The sequence below is a fragment of the Daucus carota genome, chromosome 3 (genome assembly GCF_001625215.2).
Source record: "Daucus carota subsp. sativus chromosome 3, DH1 v3.0, whole genome shotgun sequence".
Taxonomy (NCBI): domain Eukaryota; kingdom Viridiplantae; phylum Streptophyta; class Magnoliopsida; order Apiales; family Apiaceae; genus Daucus; species Daucus carota.
Window position 1 is genome coordinate 47,783,522 of NC_030383.2, and position 16,142 is coordinate 47,799,663.

The 16,142-nt window shown below is 34.7% G+C and overlaps 2 protein-coding genes across 7 annotated transcripts; both read left to right on the forward strand.

Moving 5' to 3' along the window:
- The first annotated feature begins 1,440 nt into the window (after positions 1-1,440).
- LOC108210462 (pentatricopeptide repeat-containing protein At5g39980, chloroplastic) lies at positions 1,441-5,496 on the forward strand. Of its 6 annotated transcripts, none has more exons than XR_001804852.2 (3): positions 1,441-3,586; positions 4,582-4,674; positions 4,754-5,496. XR_001804852.2 is itself a non-coding variant. In XM_017381753.2 (2 exons), exon 1 carries the CDS (start codon positions 1,597-1,599, stop codon positions 3,583-3,585), a length of 1,989 nt encoding a protein of 662 aa, XP_017237242.1. In that variant the 5' UTR covers positions 1,441-1,596; the 3' UTR covers position 3,586; positions 4,713-5,496. The 6 variants fall into 6 exon arrangements, 3 of the variants coding, with proteins under 3 accessions (XP_017237242.1, XP_017237241.1, XP_017237244.1); XR_001804854.2 differs by having other exon boundaries at positions 4,610-4,674; XR_001804853.2 differs by having other exon boundaries at positions 4,614-4,674.
- A 1,209-nt stretch (positions 5,497-6,705) lies between these two features.
- LOC108215151 (beta-glucuronosyltransferase GlcAT14B) lies at positions 6,706-10,647 on the forward strand. The gene is made up of 4 exons (XM_017387516.1): positions 6,706-7,515; positions 7,619-7,694; positions 7,782-7,897; positions 9,739-10,647. The coding sequence occupies exons 1-4, from the start codon at positions 6,933-6,935 to the stop codon at positions 10,251-10,253; spliced, it is 1,290 nt and encodes a 429-aa protein (XP_017243005.1). The 5' UTR covers positions 6,706-6,932; the 3' UTR covers positions 10,254-10,647.
- The last annotated feature ends 5,495 nt before the right edge of the window (positions 10,648-16,142 follow it).

Below are 16,142 nucleotides of genomic sequence, written 5' to 3' on the forward strand. Positions count from 1 at the left end.
ATACCACTAGATTTTGTAACATAATTTAAAATCTCAAATGAATACCTCAAGATTTTAATGGATTTCAAATAATCCCAATCGAATACCCTCAGATTTCATGAATGCAAAAAAATGCTTTAAAATCCTAATCCAATACACCCCTCTTAATTTGAGTAGTACGTTAAATTTGAGTATACTTATTAGAAATTGGAATATTTATAAATATACCAACTTTTTAAGAATATTTACAAATATACTGTTAAGTTGAAATTCTTTTAAAAATATAATTTTTTTCAAATTATTTAGAAAAATACAACTTGCAACGTCTGTTTGCAGTCGTTGCAAATGAAATTTCTCATTTTGCAACTGTTGCAAATGTTGGTGCAAACGAGTAATTTTAAATTTTATAAAAAAATAGTTATACTTGAATTTGATTTGTAAATAAATTAAAATATATAAACAAATCTGAAATAATTAAAATATGTCAGAGACGATAACATTCAGTAGACTCATTATTTATTAATAAATATATTTTTAATATATAAAAAAATCATAATTATTCATATTTAGCATGATATTGTATTTTAATTTTAATATATATATATATATATATATATATATATATATTTGATCAAGAAATGTTTTATAAAAATTAATCAGACTTCAAAAATTAAATCAATTTGTATGGAATTAATCGGTTAAATTAGAGATTTTTAATGCATACAGGTATGCAGCAAAATTAGAATTTTGTGTATTTATCATTTTTTTCTCTTACCGTGAAATATGATAAACAAATCTTCTCCTTTCTGGATAGTTCAGTAAGGATTATTAGGATCACGGAAAATTTTGTTGATGTGATAAATAACAGATTTGTGATGATTTGATTAGATTTATTAAATTCAAATTTTAAATTTAAATTTAGGTTTGATATTTTTAAAGTTTAAAATATATTATGATTGAATTTAGATTTCGTGCATACTATTATGAACTTATCTTAAAATTTGACGGAATTCAAAACCGACCCAAATATGATCAAATCCTAATTTCCTAATATAATATATTATAAAATATGTTTAAAAGAGTTTATTCTAATTAGAACCCAAACCAACTTAAAAACTTGAAATGACTATCACCAAATTTTATCATTATTTTTAATTATATAAAATTATTCATTTATAAATCATAAATCATTATATTTTATATCAGAAATATCAGAAACACGAATATATAGAGCCTGTTTATTTTTAAGAAGCAGAAAGTATTTCTGCATTTTACTTTTGTTGACCTGTTAACAACTAGAAGTACTTTTTAGATTTCTTAAAATGCTAACTTCTAGTAAAGAATTTTTCTTTTTTTATCAAACATTTAATTAATTTATTTAATTCTTATTTTTGATTTATTTTCCTAATTTAAGTACTAAGAAATTATTATTTTTAACTTGTCCACATCCCCATGAAATGTATTCGATTTTCCGCCAAACAAATGAAGCTCAAGTGATTTGGCGGTCAGCAACTTAACGGGAATTCGGGAAAGCTCAAAAAGATCAACAACAAACTTTAACACAGTAGAGTTTCTAAATCCAAGGCACCAAATTAGTATCCATTCATTATTCAACCCATGAATGCATCATCATCATTGTTAGCACCAGCCCTCCATTTCTATTCCATTACATCACTTCCTTCGCCATTCCTCCCGACCAACACAAACATTTCAAACACTTCACTCTCCGCCACATCTTCATCCAAACACGTATGGCGCAAACCCACCAATTCACTCCCTCAATCATCCCACCAACCCTACCGCAAGAGACCCCAACTGGGTTTACTAGACCACAGCATTGACATGGATGAGTTGGTTGCGTCGATTAAACAGACTACTGATGAACACCAACTGTTTGCTTTAATGTCTCAGTATAAAACCCGGCAGCTTTCGATTCGTTTTATGGTCACGCTGCTCACACGGGAGACTGATTGGCAGCGGTCGGTTGCTTTGCTTGATTGGATTAATGAGCATGCGTTGTATAGTCCGTCTGTGTTTGCGTATAATGTGGTTTTGAGGAATGTGTTGAGGGCGAAGCAGTGGGAGCTGGCGCGCGGGTTGTTTGATGAAATGAGGGGGAGGGGGCTTTCACCTGATAGGTATACATATTCGACGTTGATTACGAGTTTTGGGAAAGAGGGGTTGTTTGATGATGCGTTGTCTTGGTTGCAAAAGATGGAGCAGGATCGTGTGTCGGGTGATCTTGTGCTGTATAGTAATTTGATTGAGTTGTCGAGGAAGCTTTGTGATTATTCGAAGGCGATTGCGATTTTTTCTAGGTTGAAGCAGTCGGGTATTTTGCCGGATTTGGTTGCTTATAATTCGATGATTAATGTGTATGGGAAAGCTAAGCTTTTTCGGGAAGCAAGGCTGTTGATTGGAGAAATGAGGGAAGTTGGTGTTATGCCGGATACAGTTAGTTATTCTACACTTTTAAGCATGTATGTTGATAACCAAAAATTTATGGAAGCACTGTCGGTGTTTTCTGAGATGAAGGAAGTTAAATGCTCACTTGATCTTACGACTTGTAATGTTATGATTGATGTTTATGGGCAGCTTGATATGACAAAGGAAGCTGATAAACTGTTTTGGAGCATGAGGAAGATTGGAATAGAGCCCAATGTGGTTAGTTACAATACCCTTTTAAGAGTGTATGGTCATGCTGAGCTTTATGGTGAAGCGATACATTTATTTAGGTTAATGCAGAGGAAGGATATTGAGCAAAATGTTGTCACCTATAATACTATGATTAATATTTATGGGAAGTCACTTGAGCATGAAAAGGCTAATAATCTTATTAAAGAGATGCAGAGTAGAGGGATTGAACCCAATACCATAACATACTCTACGATCATATCAATTTGGGAGAAGACAGGAAAACTGGATAGAGCAGCAATGCTTTTCCAAAAGCTGCGCAGCTCTGGCGTGGAGATTGACCAAGTCCTTTATCAGACTATGATAGTGGCGTATGAGAGGGCAGGTTTGGTCGCACATGCGAAGAGATTGCTTCATGAGCTTAAACGACCAGACAATATTCCCAGGGGAACAGCTATTCAAATTCTCGCCAGAGCTGGTCGAATAGAGGAGGCCACTTGGGTTTTCCGGCAGGCCTTTGATGCTGGTGAATTAAAGGACATATCGGTCTTTGGGTGTATGATTGACCTCTTTTCAAGAAATAAGAGAAGCACAAATGTTATTGAGGTTTTTGACAAGATGAGAGCAGCAGGGTACTATCCTGATTCTAATGTTATTGCTCTTGTATTGAATGCCTATGGGAAGCTGGGGGATTTTGAGAAGGCAGATGCTGTATACAGGGAGATGTATGAAGAGGGTTGTCTTTTTCCAGACGAAGTTCACTTCCAGATGTTAAGTCTTTATGGTGAAGAAGGGCAATTTGAAATGGTAGAATCACTATTTCAGAGATTGGACACTGATCCGAACATTAACAAGAGAGAATTATATCATGTTGTAATCGGCATATACGAAAGGGCAAATAGACTAGAAGATGCATCTCGAATAGTTCATCGGATAAGTGATGCAGGAACAATGAAGCCGCGCATGTTGTAAGGTCCGTAATATGTACTTTCGTCTATAGCCTAAATGCAGTAATGTTGTGAATTTTTTTTACGTATTTTATCTGCAACGTTTTTTTTAATCTATTTCCCTCCGATGAAAATTTGGTGTCGTGTCATCTTCCATGACTCAATGAGTTATTGAATGGAACTGTGGAGAAAATAAATGTACAATGGTGATATAAAGTGCCATGCTTTATGATTACAGAGTTTCATACTTCTCCACACGTGGGTCAAGATTAGAAAATAGTTTCTTTACAGAGAATTAGAAAATAGTTTCTTTACAGAGAACTGCATATTTAATTTACTCCCTCCATCACAATTTAGATGACCCTTTTGTGAATTACGCACATATTAAGAAGTTTTAAATGATTGTACATTTTTCCATCTTCATCCATATTTTTTATGTTGGCTTGCTATAATTTTAAATAGATTGTTCATTAGAAATGACAAATAAAAAGGGATAATTTTGGAAGATTTTTCATAAAATATAGATTGAATGAAGAGAGGCTCAACTAATATAGGATAATTTTTTTTCCAAAAGGGTCATCTAAATTGGGATGGAGGGAGTAATTTTCTAGTACTAGATGATGATCTGACATAGATTTTGCTTATTCTTCTATATATCAAGTTTCTCTGTAGGTCTTTAAGCTTGTCCAGAATGTATTTTGAGATGGTTCTTGTCAAGTTGAAAGTAATAACTAAGTGATAGCATCATGGTCATGATAAAGGTTCTCAATGATAATATTAATCATATAATCTGGCAATTCATTCATCAGAGTGATGAAACCATATCTTTTGAATCAAATTCAACAACCTTGGTAATTGTAACACGTCTCAGCTGAGTGTAGAAACATAATACCTGATTTAATATTACTAGTCTAACAAAATTAATATTTCTTATGACATCCCTCAAATCTTCAAAATTTTAACTTCCTAATCAGCAACTATGCTTGTTTGACCAATATTTAAATTATTGGTACCACTTCAGATTTATTTACTGAAATGAAAAGTTGAAGACAGGATTGTGGTGTCTCCTCTCGGATGTTTATTTTAAACGTGGATCCAGATTGCTCTTTCATTGGTTTGTATTTTAACTCTTTATGTAATTTCTGGTGGCAGGGTTATTACTTTACATATTTACATATGATCTGTGCTTGTAGGAATGTAGTTGGCAGAATTAGTATCACGAGTTCAGTCACATCACCATGTTGCAGCTTATACCCTCAGATCTTAATGCTCTGATCAATATGTTTGTAATGAACAAGAATATCTCGACAAATAAATGGATCTCTAAAGGAGAATTTTCAGCTAATCCGTTGGGTTTTTCTTTGGAAGCATTTGCTATTTTTCTACCAACAAGAGATCATGCTCTAATGATTTTTCTATAATTCCAGTGACTTGTATATACGTATACACTGAAGCTATTTTCCCAACAAGAGAGCGGTTATGGTCTTATGGTTTGTAATTTGTATATAATTCCAGTGACTTGCAGATAAATTAATGGAGGGTAGATTTTCCTGACTAGCGTTTATATGTTACTCCTCAAATGCAAGATTTGCCTTTATGAGAAGGTCCAAACTCAGAAGATTTGTATGAGCTTGCCCCCAGATGCAAAAGACTATTGCAATTTGCAAGTAAGAAAGTTTTGGACTAGTATAAGGATTAAGGGATTAAGGGGTCAATTTACATTAATAAGATTCTTAGCCGCTTCTGTAAATTAGGCACACTTCAGATAGAATATTCTTTAGCCTTTTTATTTCCATGAAGTTGGGTTTGCAATACTTCTTGGACAGTGACTCTTTTTTGTTAGTTCTTGACTTGGTGTGCTTTGCATTATTGAAATTCTAGCTGATGCATTTAATAGTTAGTATCTTTAATGATCAAATCATATGTTCTTTGTCGATTCATTAGTTTATATTTAAGTTCTTTTTTTTAATCTATTGAACTTATCTTAAAGCTAGCTTCTGGAAAAGAGAAAATTTTATTTCTAAATTACTGTAGTTTCTAATTCATAGTTAGTTTGACTGAGGTTTCCTGTAATTTGATTATTGAGTTAAAAGTCATGGGAAATATTACCTTTTAAAAGTGTGCTTACCAAACGGGACCGTAAATTTGGCGTCAACGAAAGAAAAATAGTGTTGAGGTGTAGAATTAGTAGCTAAAAGTCTATAAAAATGTGGAAGATAGATACATTAAACGTGTAGCACCTTCGTTTCTGCATTTTCTTCTAATTTTTCATACAATATCAAGCCCTACCATGATTGATGAGGTGATAATAATCTAAAATTGACAGCTACGTATGATAATATTTTGTATTGAGGGATTCTTGTGAGGAGACTCGTACAGTCGTACACAGATCATCACCACATGAATACTGTGAGTTTTCTTCTTTATATTAATATTTTCTTAGAAAAGAAAACGGGTCGCAAGGTTCAAGTACTTATGGTGTGGCCTTTGCTTACTCCCAAATTTCGTGAAACATACAGGTATCACCAAAACATTGGACCAATATCGTTTCATCAATAGTTTCACTTGATGGTTATGGTAACACAAACCTTATCAGAATTAATTACGGCAGCAAATATTTTTCTTTCCAAGTATAAAAGTTATGAAAATGATTTTAAGAAAGAAAATAAGTATTGAAACGTATATTTTACGTATTTAGTAATTTTACAAAGAAATTGGTAAATTAACAAAAATGAATTTCGGACTCGTTGAGAATTGAACAGGATATTACCAAACATATTTATAACATCTATTCGAACAATCCATTATACTTATATCTTCCCCTCTTTATCGTTCTCGGTCAAAATTCTTATTTTATTTAATTTATAATAAATTAATTAAATAATTAAAATATATAGTTTGAATTTCTTTCCATGTAATTATTAGAAAAGAAATTAAAACAGCATTCGTATTTTTGAAATTAAGTTTTTTCAGGAATATATGTATGCAAAGAAAAATGTCGATGTGATATTTCGGACAATTTATTATTTCAAAGATCGTGAAGATAGAGATATACTACTACAGTAGTATTCTCTTGCATTTGTTTATACCATCTGTTATAATGTAAGAACAGTTTAAATTTGCAACGCACTCTAATCTCTATTACAATTTACAACAGCCTTGTAATACAGATTAATCGGTAAAAATAATTATAATCAGAGCGAGACAGAGAAACAAACATCTTTGTATATCAACGGACGACACTCCCCCCACCTGAGCTGCAACTCAAATATTGAGTCTTAAACAAACAAACCTTCTTCTCTCTCTCATCTTCAACCACCTATACTTACACCTATACACACAGAGAGAGTAGCGGAGGGGGAGTAGGTGGGGATGAAGAAGCTCCGCAGCTTCTATATGCACCTCCGCCACCCACACACAAGCGAACGCAAATGGATCTTCCCCTTAGTTCTCGCCTCTCTCCTCTCTCTCTCCCTCCTCTTGATCACCACATCTCTCTCCTCCTCCCCTCCCTCTCTCCTTCTCTCTCTCCACTCCATCTCTCTCTCCTCTTCCTCCGTCTTCATCGAATCCAAACTCCACCCCCTCCCTCTCTCCTCTCTCCCTCCCCCTCCCCGTCTCGCTTACCTCATCTCCGGCTCCAACGGCGACTCCTCCATGCTCAAACGCACTCTCCTCGCCCTCTACCACCCGCACAATCAGTACATCGTGCATCTCGATGCTGAGTCTCCGGAGCACGAGCGCCGTGATCTGTTGGAGTTTGTTGCGAATTCTTCGGTGTTTGTTAGGTTTGGGAATGTACGGATGATTACGAAGGCTAATTTGGTCACTTATAGGGGTCCCACTATGGTTGCCAATACTCTTCATGCTGCTGCCTTGTTGTTGCGTCACGGCGGTGATTGGGATTGGTTTATTAATCTCAGTGCTTCCGATTATCCTCTCGTTACTCAAGATGGTATGATTTCTCGATTCCCTGTGTAGAAATGTGTCGATTTTATTAATCTATGTGTTTGTTGTGGCTTGATTGAGTTGTGTTTTGGTGTGTTGTGGTTGATTAGATCTGCTTGATGCGTTTTCGTATTTACCGAGGGACTTGAATTTCATTGATCATACCAGCAATATTGGGTGGAAAGAGTAAGTGATTGAGTTTTATGAAATGATGGATTTGTTGATTATTGGTTGAGAATTGTGTTGATTTTGTGATTGTGGTGATCAATGAAGGAGTCAGCGGGCAAAGCCGGTAATTGTTGATCCGGGCTTGTATATGACTAAGAAAAGTGATGTCTTCTGGATTACGCAACGGAGAAGTGTGCCAACTGCGTTCAAGCTATTTACAGGTATTTGGGGGATACTTTGCTTATTAGTAGTTAATATTCTGCAAGTCAGAATACGCAGCCTTCTCATTTCAATTACTATTTCTGGTACTTGTCCATATATTGCTGGTGTCTTGGTTATTGTGTGTTTTCAAGCCAGCTTACCTTAAATGGTGATTTTCATGACTCATTGTCATTTCTAATATTTGCCTTGTGGTGCCTTGCCAAGCTAACTATTGCGTAGTTTATCATCCTCTTTCACCTGAATTACATCCCTTAACGTTAATCACAACATAATTCTAATATATTACTTTTGCTACTATGTTTGGGGTGAGAATATGACAGAGTGGTAGACAACTACTTCTTTCTGTTACCAGCTTTGGAAGTTCCTGTCTTATATAGTTTCATTAACATCAGCAGTTTTGGTCTTCTTTTACATTTTCCCCTCTTTTTGATGAGGGATATTAATTCAAACCTTGAATGAGAGAGCAATAGCAATTGGAAGTCTTTCATTCCTTTTCCACATGTCTTGTACACCACGGAATTTTATGACTCGGTCCATAATGTTTCTGATTAATTTCTTTATGCAACTTCTATTATTGAAGTTGCCCTATGTCAGCTTCCTTCATGGCAAACTGCTGCTGTCGACAATCTTGTCCACTAATTAAAGTCATTAAACTGCCTTGATACTGATGTGCCATTACCATTTTCCTGATCAAGCTGATTTAAGGTTTAAACACAACCTTTTAGCAGGCCTGTCTGTGATTTGTGTCAGCCGTTTCTAAAAGATATTTCCCCATAAAATTAAGTCCTCAAATATCAGCTTGTCAACACCATGATTCTGATGGACATATGTTATTAACATGTTACAATCTATGTGGATAGAATATATAATCAAAAGATATCAGATCAATTGAACAAGCAACAAGGTGACTGAAAGTCTACAATAGTAAATTACAAAGTGATCATGCATGAAGAAATCAAAGGATTTAGTTGTAGGATAAGCTTAATCAACCCCACTGCACCTTTTTTTTTTTGTTGAATTTGTAAATTTAAGGCTTTCAACCGTGCATCTCTATGATTATCTTGGAGTATATTACTAGGAAGTTTGTAAGCAAAGTGTGTGATGGAATCTTAAAGGCTTTATCCGCTTCCAGTTTGAAGATAACAATTCACAGTTTAAATTAGTGATATAAACAAAGAAAAGGAGATGTCAGAGTGGTGGGTAAAATGCTTGGTGGAACTCTTAGTGAACAATATAAAATAGTGTTATCCAGACCATTGTATATTCCATTAGGTTGCCATTGCATGTAGCAGTGGGTCAATCTGAAATTAAGCCTAACCTTTGGAAACTGAAGCTAACTTTTTTGTTTTGCAAACTCCTTCTACCAATGCTTCTCATCCCTTGCAATTGTCATATGAAACACTTTTAAATTGTATAAATTTTCCAATGTTCATTGAAATGTTATTTTAATAATCACTATATGCTATGTTCATTTCATTTTTCTGCATATAGGATGATATGGCTATTAAGATACTCTTTGAAACGGATATATAACTGCACAAGCTTCACTATTTAGTATACTTCTATGTGTACCTTTTGTTAACTGATGCTTCCTTGCGATCATTGATTAAACCTTTTGTTAACTGGTGCTTCCTCGCGATCATTGATTTAAATTACAAGTCATGATTTGTGCAATTTTAGAAGACTGATGATATATATGCTAAGTTTGTTATCCATCTGGCAACAAGCAACACTATGTGATGGCATAACTTAATGGTTGCCACCACCATTTACAGAAAACATCCGCTTATATACCTGTCTTATTAAGCTCTTTTTTTTATATACCATTTTTCTGTTACAGGATCTGCCTGGATGGCCCTGTCTCGGCCTTTTATTGACTACTGCATATGGGGATGGGACAACTTACCCCGAACAGTTCTCATGTATTATGCGAATTTCCTCTCCTCCCCGGAAGGTTATTTTCACACCGTGGTGTGTAATGCTCGTGAGTTTAGCAATACCACTGTAAATAGTGACCTGCACTACATATCATGGGACAATCCCCCAAAGCAGCATCCCCACTACCTTACTGTTGATGACATGAAAAAGATGGTTGACAGTAATGCCCCGTTTGCAAGGAAGTTCCACAAAGATGATCCGGTGCTTGATAAGATTGACTCTGAACTCTTGTCTCGAGGTCAAGGTATGGTAGTTCCAGGCGGCTGGTGCTTAGGGAGCCGGGAAAATGGCTCTGATCCCTGCTCCGTTGTGGGTAATATAACACTCCTTAGGCCCACCCCAGGAGCAAAGAGATTGGAAACTCTGATCAGTTCACTCCTGTCAGATGATAAATTTCGGCCTATGCAATGTAAATAGTCAATTCTGTGTCAAAAGGTGTATTTCTGTTTAGCTATAACCATTAATGTCAGGGATGAGACTACGTCCCAATTAGACCGAATCGATATCCATCATGCAGGCGGGATGAAGCTACACACTGTATAAGAGGTGAACCAACTGATCCTTTTCTTGTTAGCATATACTTCATAGGAAATGGAAACTGGCCTGGCTATAGATTACTCCAATATTGTCTGGAAATCCAGTTGTATAGATGAGATGTACCTGATAGGAATGAGAGGGTGTATGTTTGAAGTGATTTTGTTAATTTAACACTCTTCTGCATTGAAATTTTGTTATTGGTTGTAAAAGTGTAGATTTACCAGAACTTATTGATTATCAAATAGGAGATCTTTCGTGATCATCTTTGTTTTTAGCTTGTTACGCCCCTTTTCTCTTTAATGTTCATCTCATTCATGCATATGGTTGGATTTGGTAAAATGTTTTACAGTTGGTTTCTTGGCGTGGTTCTGAATCAGTTTGCTTCCCCACTGTTGAGTTTATGTTGTAATGCTGTTCCTTGTACAGTCCTAGACCGGGGAATACTTACCGCTTGTCACTTGATACTCTGTATTACAATAGGCTTATAAGTCTTACAAATGAGTATCTGTTGTGATTCTTCTCGAGATGAGCCAGAGTCGAACCTGGTTGTCCGAGGATTAACCCCATCACTTGGGTTATCCAATCGTGCTCGGTTATTTATTCTTTTGATAAGCGGATGTATCGAAAGACCTGCTTGGCTTGCCCATGTCTGAAACACCTGAAGACTTTTTATAAACTAGAATCTCCATTAAAGCGATCAATGACAGAAAACTTCATAGGTACTTGGACCAAGATCATATCAAATAGCCAGTATATATAGATGGACATTTCACGAAAAAACCAAAACTAGTAACTTGTACAGCTTGCTATTAAGGTTGGCAAGCCAAGTAAGTAACGAACAGAACAGCTATGTTTTAAGATGTAACTAACGACACGAGCTCTGGAGATAAGTCACTCATGTGTGTTTGGTGCAGTTGTCCAATTTAAATTAGAGTAGTGAACTAGCTATGCTTCTCTCAAGACTTTATTTGCCCGGCAGCAACTAGGGTTGCAGACATGTAGTACCATGTATGTGAAGTTGGAAATGATGAGGGGATTGTAATGCCAATATGAGCACTAATTTTAGATATTGCATCAGTTGAATGGAACTTGGAAGTAAGCATATGATATGCCAGGTACCAAGTACTTTATTTTTTACGGTCTTTCTAATGTGTGCCCAAGGACACACAATAAACACTAAATTCTATAAAAATGGCCTATTTTGATTGGTGGAGCTGATGTGAATGCATGGGGGCCATCATCATTTATTGTTCATCCACTAATCAAAAGTAGCTATTTTTATTGGAGTTGGGGACTATTGTATGCCCTTGGGTACATCATAGAAAATCCCTTTTTTTTATTTGTAGTTACCAAGTACTTTTGTGAATAATTGTTGATCCTTTTAACTGCTTTTTTATTGATGATTAGTTATTCGGTTTTTCTAGTGTGTGGGCACACACTAAGCGCAGAATTTTATAGTAAGTTTAAGAGATTTTGATTGGCTTTTGTATCTTAATAATGATGGACCCCCCTACAAATGCAACAACCACAACAATCAAAATCCCCAAACATATAAAATTCCGTGCTTAGCATGTGCTCATGGGCACACACTAGACAAATTCTTTCAATAATCTTCATCTTTTGGGGGTGAGATTTTTTATTCTTGCATCCATCTTTTTGAGTGTTTTATGTCTCTCCTTTTGGAGTGGTTGGTGTGTTTTAATACTCCCTCCGTCCCGGTCAATAGTATACATTGGGGGACGGGGGCGCGGCACGGACTTTAATGCTTCAATATAGTATAGTTCTGTAAATTATTTTTAAGATTTTCTTTTTTTGTATAAAAGTATAACATTTATATTTTTATACAAAAAAAGAAAATATTAAAAATAAGTTGTGGAACTATGTTTTATAAGAGCCTTAAAAAGCGTGTCGAGCAGTGAAAAAGAAACGTATACAATTGACTGGGACAGAGGGAGTATGTTTTGGTGTGTTCAATTTTGTTATTTTGGTCCGTTGATAATGATTCAATTGGTGTATCGGGAGATCTGCGAAGCCAACTTTGAATCTGAAATGGTAGTAATTATCGCAAAAACTCACCTTGCACAACGAAAGAATGTTCAATATATCGGGACATTGTATCTCCGGCCTCAGTTGACGTAACTGACGGGTATGAACACGGGACTATCACCTGTTTTTTATGTGCGCAGATCAATTGTGATGCTACTATTTTCAAGATTGTTGCTGTCGATTGGATTACTCTGAAAACCTTTGTAATCATTTTTATTGTCAAGAATATTTATATTCTGTTTGTTAAACGATCTGAAAATAGAATGACTAGTTATTTAGCTCATTTTATTTCTCAATCAGATTGTATTATCAGTTCGGGAAATTGTCCTGACTGTGTTTAAGAGTTTTAATGAATGCATTTCGTCAAAAAAAATATCTTATTGGACCCAAGAGTGAAAAGGTCCATGAGCCAATCATTTCATTTTCCCATTGTTCCCGCCAGTAAAATAACAGTCAAAAAAACGGACCCATAACTAAGAAAAAAATTCTTAGTTATTTTGTCACACTTGAATATTTGAAATTATAAGTTTATAACATCCACTCTTTTTTCTACCCCTTTCAAGTTCATGTTGGTAGGCTATAATACTCCCATAAAGATAATAAAAAAGTTAATGAAATCTAGTACCCATGTAACAAAGAACCATAGCTGCAGGAGATAATATTTAGAGCAAATAAGGCTAATAGCCTGGAGATTATTCTTCTCACCTTGTTACCTGTTAATCAACTGTGAACCAACATTCATCTGGATATTCAACTTATCATCATCACAAGAAATGACAGAGGCTTTAGTCCAGGAAAGATGATGCATATTCTGAAAACATGTCTCCGGTAGGCATCATCTCTCATGCAACTAAAGTCTCTTCACATATCTTTTTTGTCTCTCTACATCTCCATCAACTCGCATCAACACCACTGGAGGATTCAATAACAACTGGAGTGAATTAAAGAGCCAGACTCTTCGATTCTCGACTCTTATTTTTTCAACTTTTTTGTCTTGGGGATTCTAGCCTAATCACAACCCTTGTTACAACACAGAACATGTATACTCCTTCCGTCTCAATTTATAGGTCCTTTTTGGAAAAAAAACTTTGTCCTAAAATACTTGTCTCTCTCTTCTTTCAATACAAATTTATCTCTATATTAATTATAATTTTTTTGAAACTCAACATTATTCTCATTTCTCAATGCACTAAATCACTATATTTATTGTGATTTTTTTGAAACTCAACTCTTTTCTCTCTTATCAATGTACAAATTAATGATACATGAGATAAAATTCTATCAAACCAACTATTTTCTTAATATGCGTGTTTATTCCAAAATGGACCTATAAATTGAGACGGAGGGAGTATTATATTAAGATCTAAGATGAATGGATGAGCTTGCTTTATGATATACTACTACTCCCTCTGTTTTTTAATATATGACGTTTGACTTTTTGGCACACACTTTTAAGTGCTTTGACCGGATAGTTAAAAGTATTATTTTTGAATTTTTTTTTTTCTGAATAAAAATATACAATCAAAATTTTAATTCACAAAAAAAATCAATCAAAAATAATGTTTTTTACTATCCGGTCAACCCACCTAAAATTACGTGCCCAAGTCAAAAGTGTCATATAAAAAAAAACAGAGGGAGTATTATTATTGGAACGATATTAAATAAAGGGCACGACTAGGACATGTTTAAGGGGGTCTTATCTGTTAATAATGATTAATCAAGTTGTAACCATCTAATCTCTGTATAGGCTAATCAGTTTTAATCATAATAATAAATTAATAAGACAACCCAAGTTGACATAATATCGACCGAAAATGCTATTCTTCTGATATTAATTATACAGTTGTGCAATTATTAGTGAAGGAGAATAATTGTCACCGCATGTGAAATGCAAGCTCTGTATGTTAGTGCTATAATATATACCTTGACAATGAAAGCTCAAAATACATATCTTTGTACTAGATTATATATATATCCAGGTAAATATATAAGGAAGCTAGGCATATACACATACATATAATACAGAACTAGTCTATACTATAAGTATATGACTATATTTATAACATGAATATTGATATAAACAAAGATCAACCGTGACTGCAGGCAGCTCAAACCACATAAACTAGACATATACACGTTAGAATATAACATGACTAAGCTCTGGTAATTATGTTAAGTGACCAATTCTCTAAAAATTTCAAATTGTTAGGAGGAGGGTTTTCCAAACCTCGAGATGTTAGGAAGAGCGTTCATGTTGCATTCTTCTAACAATACACAACCACCCGGAGGCTCCAAACTTAGAAATAAGCTCATTAGTGTGTGTGTGTTTTTCTTGTGGTTGATTAATACCTTGGCCTGCAAATGGTGGGTGGTAGAATAAGTGATGGAATTTGCAGGAAATGATGTCGGAGGAAGATGCACCTGCTTAATATCGCAGATAACAACATGGCAGCAAGCGCCATCTTTCCTGCGACGACATTCCCTCAATTCTCCTCCAACATTAATATCAATGTCGTGAGCTAAGCTCCCTTTCTACGGATTACTATATATAGAGTAGTTGAGATGAGCATTCATATATGTCTTCTTTTACTCTCTGAAAGCTCCCTCGTATGGTTGCTTGTTTATATAGACGAACAAGTCGGTCCTCTTTTACTTTTTTCCTATGAAACATTCCTACATAAATTCAAACAAGCTTCTACATTATAAAATTTATTTAAAAAGTACATCCAATGTGAACTCCAAAATAACTAATAAGTACTGTATGACCTTCAATATCATAAATCCTAGCACTGGATTTATTTGATTAGATATATTAAAAAAGATTATATGTCCTTAACTCGACGGCATAATCACATATTTTACTAATTTACAGCACATGATTGAAAATCATTAAATTTAAAATTAAGAACTTGTTTGAGAAATTCATTGGAAATGCTTTATGCAACTTCTACTCGGTTGCTCTACAAGTTATGTTAAAAAAATATGTTATATCCAAACATTAAAATTTAAATCCTTGCAGCAACAACCACATCCGGTCCTTACCTGCAACTTCTCATTTTCGTGTTACTGATTATCATCAAAGGGAACAAAAATAATATATGGACAAATCAACCAAAAAGAAAAACTGACATTTCAGACTTTACATTTACTTTATTGTTTTTGTCAATCTACAAATAAGTGAACGTAATTTTATAACCACTAGCAAGTGAAAATTAGGATCTACTAATACTTAAAAATTCTTATTGGACCCAAGAGTGAGAAGGTCCATGGGCCAATCATTTCATTTTCCCATTGTTCGTGTGATCCCGCCAGTAAAATAACAGTCAAAAAAACGAAAAAAGTATGCAAGTGTCAGATTCGTTTTCACACTGTACTACTGTAGTTACAATTTTATATGTAAAAGAATTTCCATAACCTTTTTCGTTTTCACACTTAATTCCAAGTCAAAATCAAAGTCAGAGTCTTTGTTTTGTCATGAATGTTTGTAAGCGGAAAGTTCACTTGGTGAAAAAAAATTAGCGTGGAAAGTTCTCTGAAAGCGACTTACTAATATCAGTGAATTTGGTTTAGAATCCAATTTTTTGACATTATCAATATTTATCTGGGGCAGCATATTGTTTCACATATCAAATATTGTTGGAAGATTTTCTAGACACATCGTTGAATATTGATGAAAATCGAAAATCTTCATTCAACGATGTGTTTAGAAGCAGATGAATCGTA

Bases quoted from the DNA above. Each gene is read 5' to 3' on its own strand.
- LOC108210462 (XM_017381753.2), top strand. From the start codon at position 1,597: ATGAATGCATCATCATCATTGTTAGCACCAGCCCTCCATTTCTATTCC.
- LOC108215151 (XM_017387516.1), top strand. From the start codon at position 6,933: ATGAAGAAGCTCCGCAGCTTCTATATGCACCTCCGCCACCCACACACA. The intron at 7,695-7,781 runs GTAAGTGATTGA...TGATCAATGAAG, and splicing joins AGCAATATTGGGTGGAAAGA to GAGTCAGCGGGCAAAGCCGG. The intron at 7,898-9,738 runs GTATTTGGGGGA...TTTCTGTTACAG, and splicing joins TGCGTTCAAGCTATTTACAG to GATCTGCCTGGATGGCCCTG.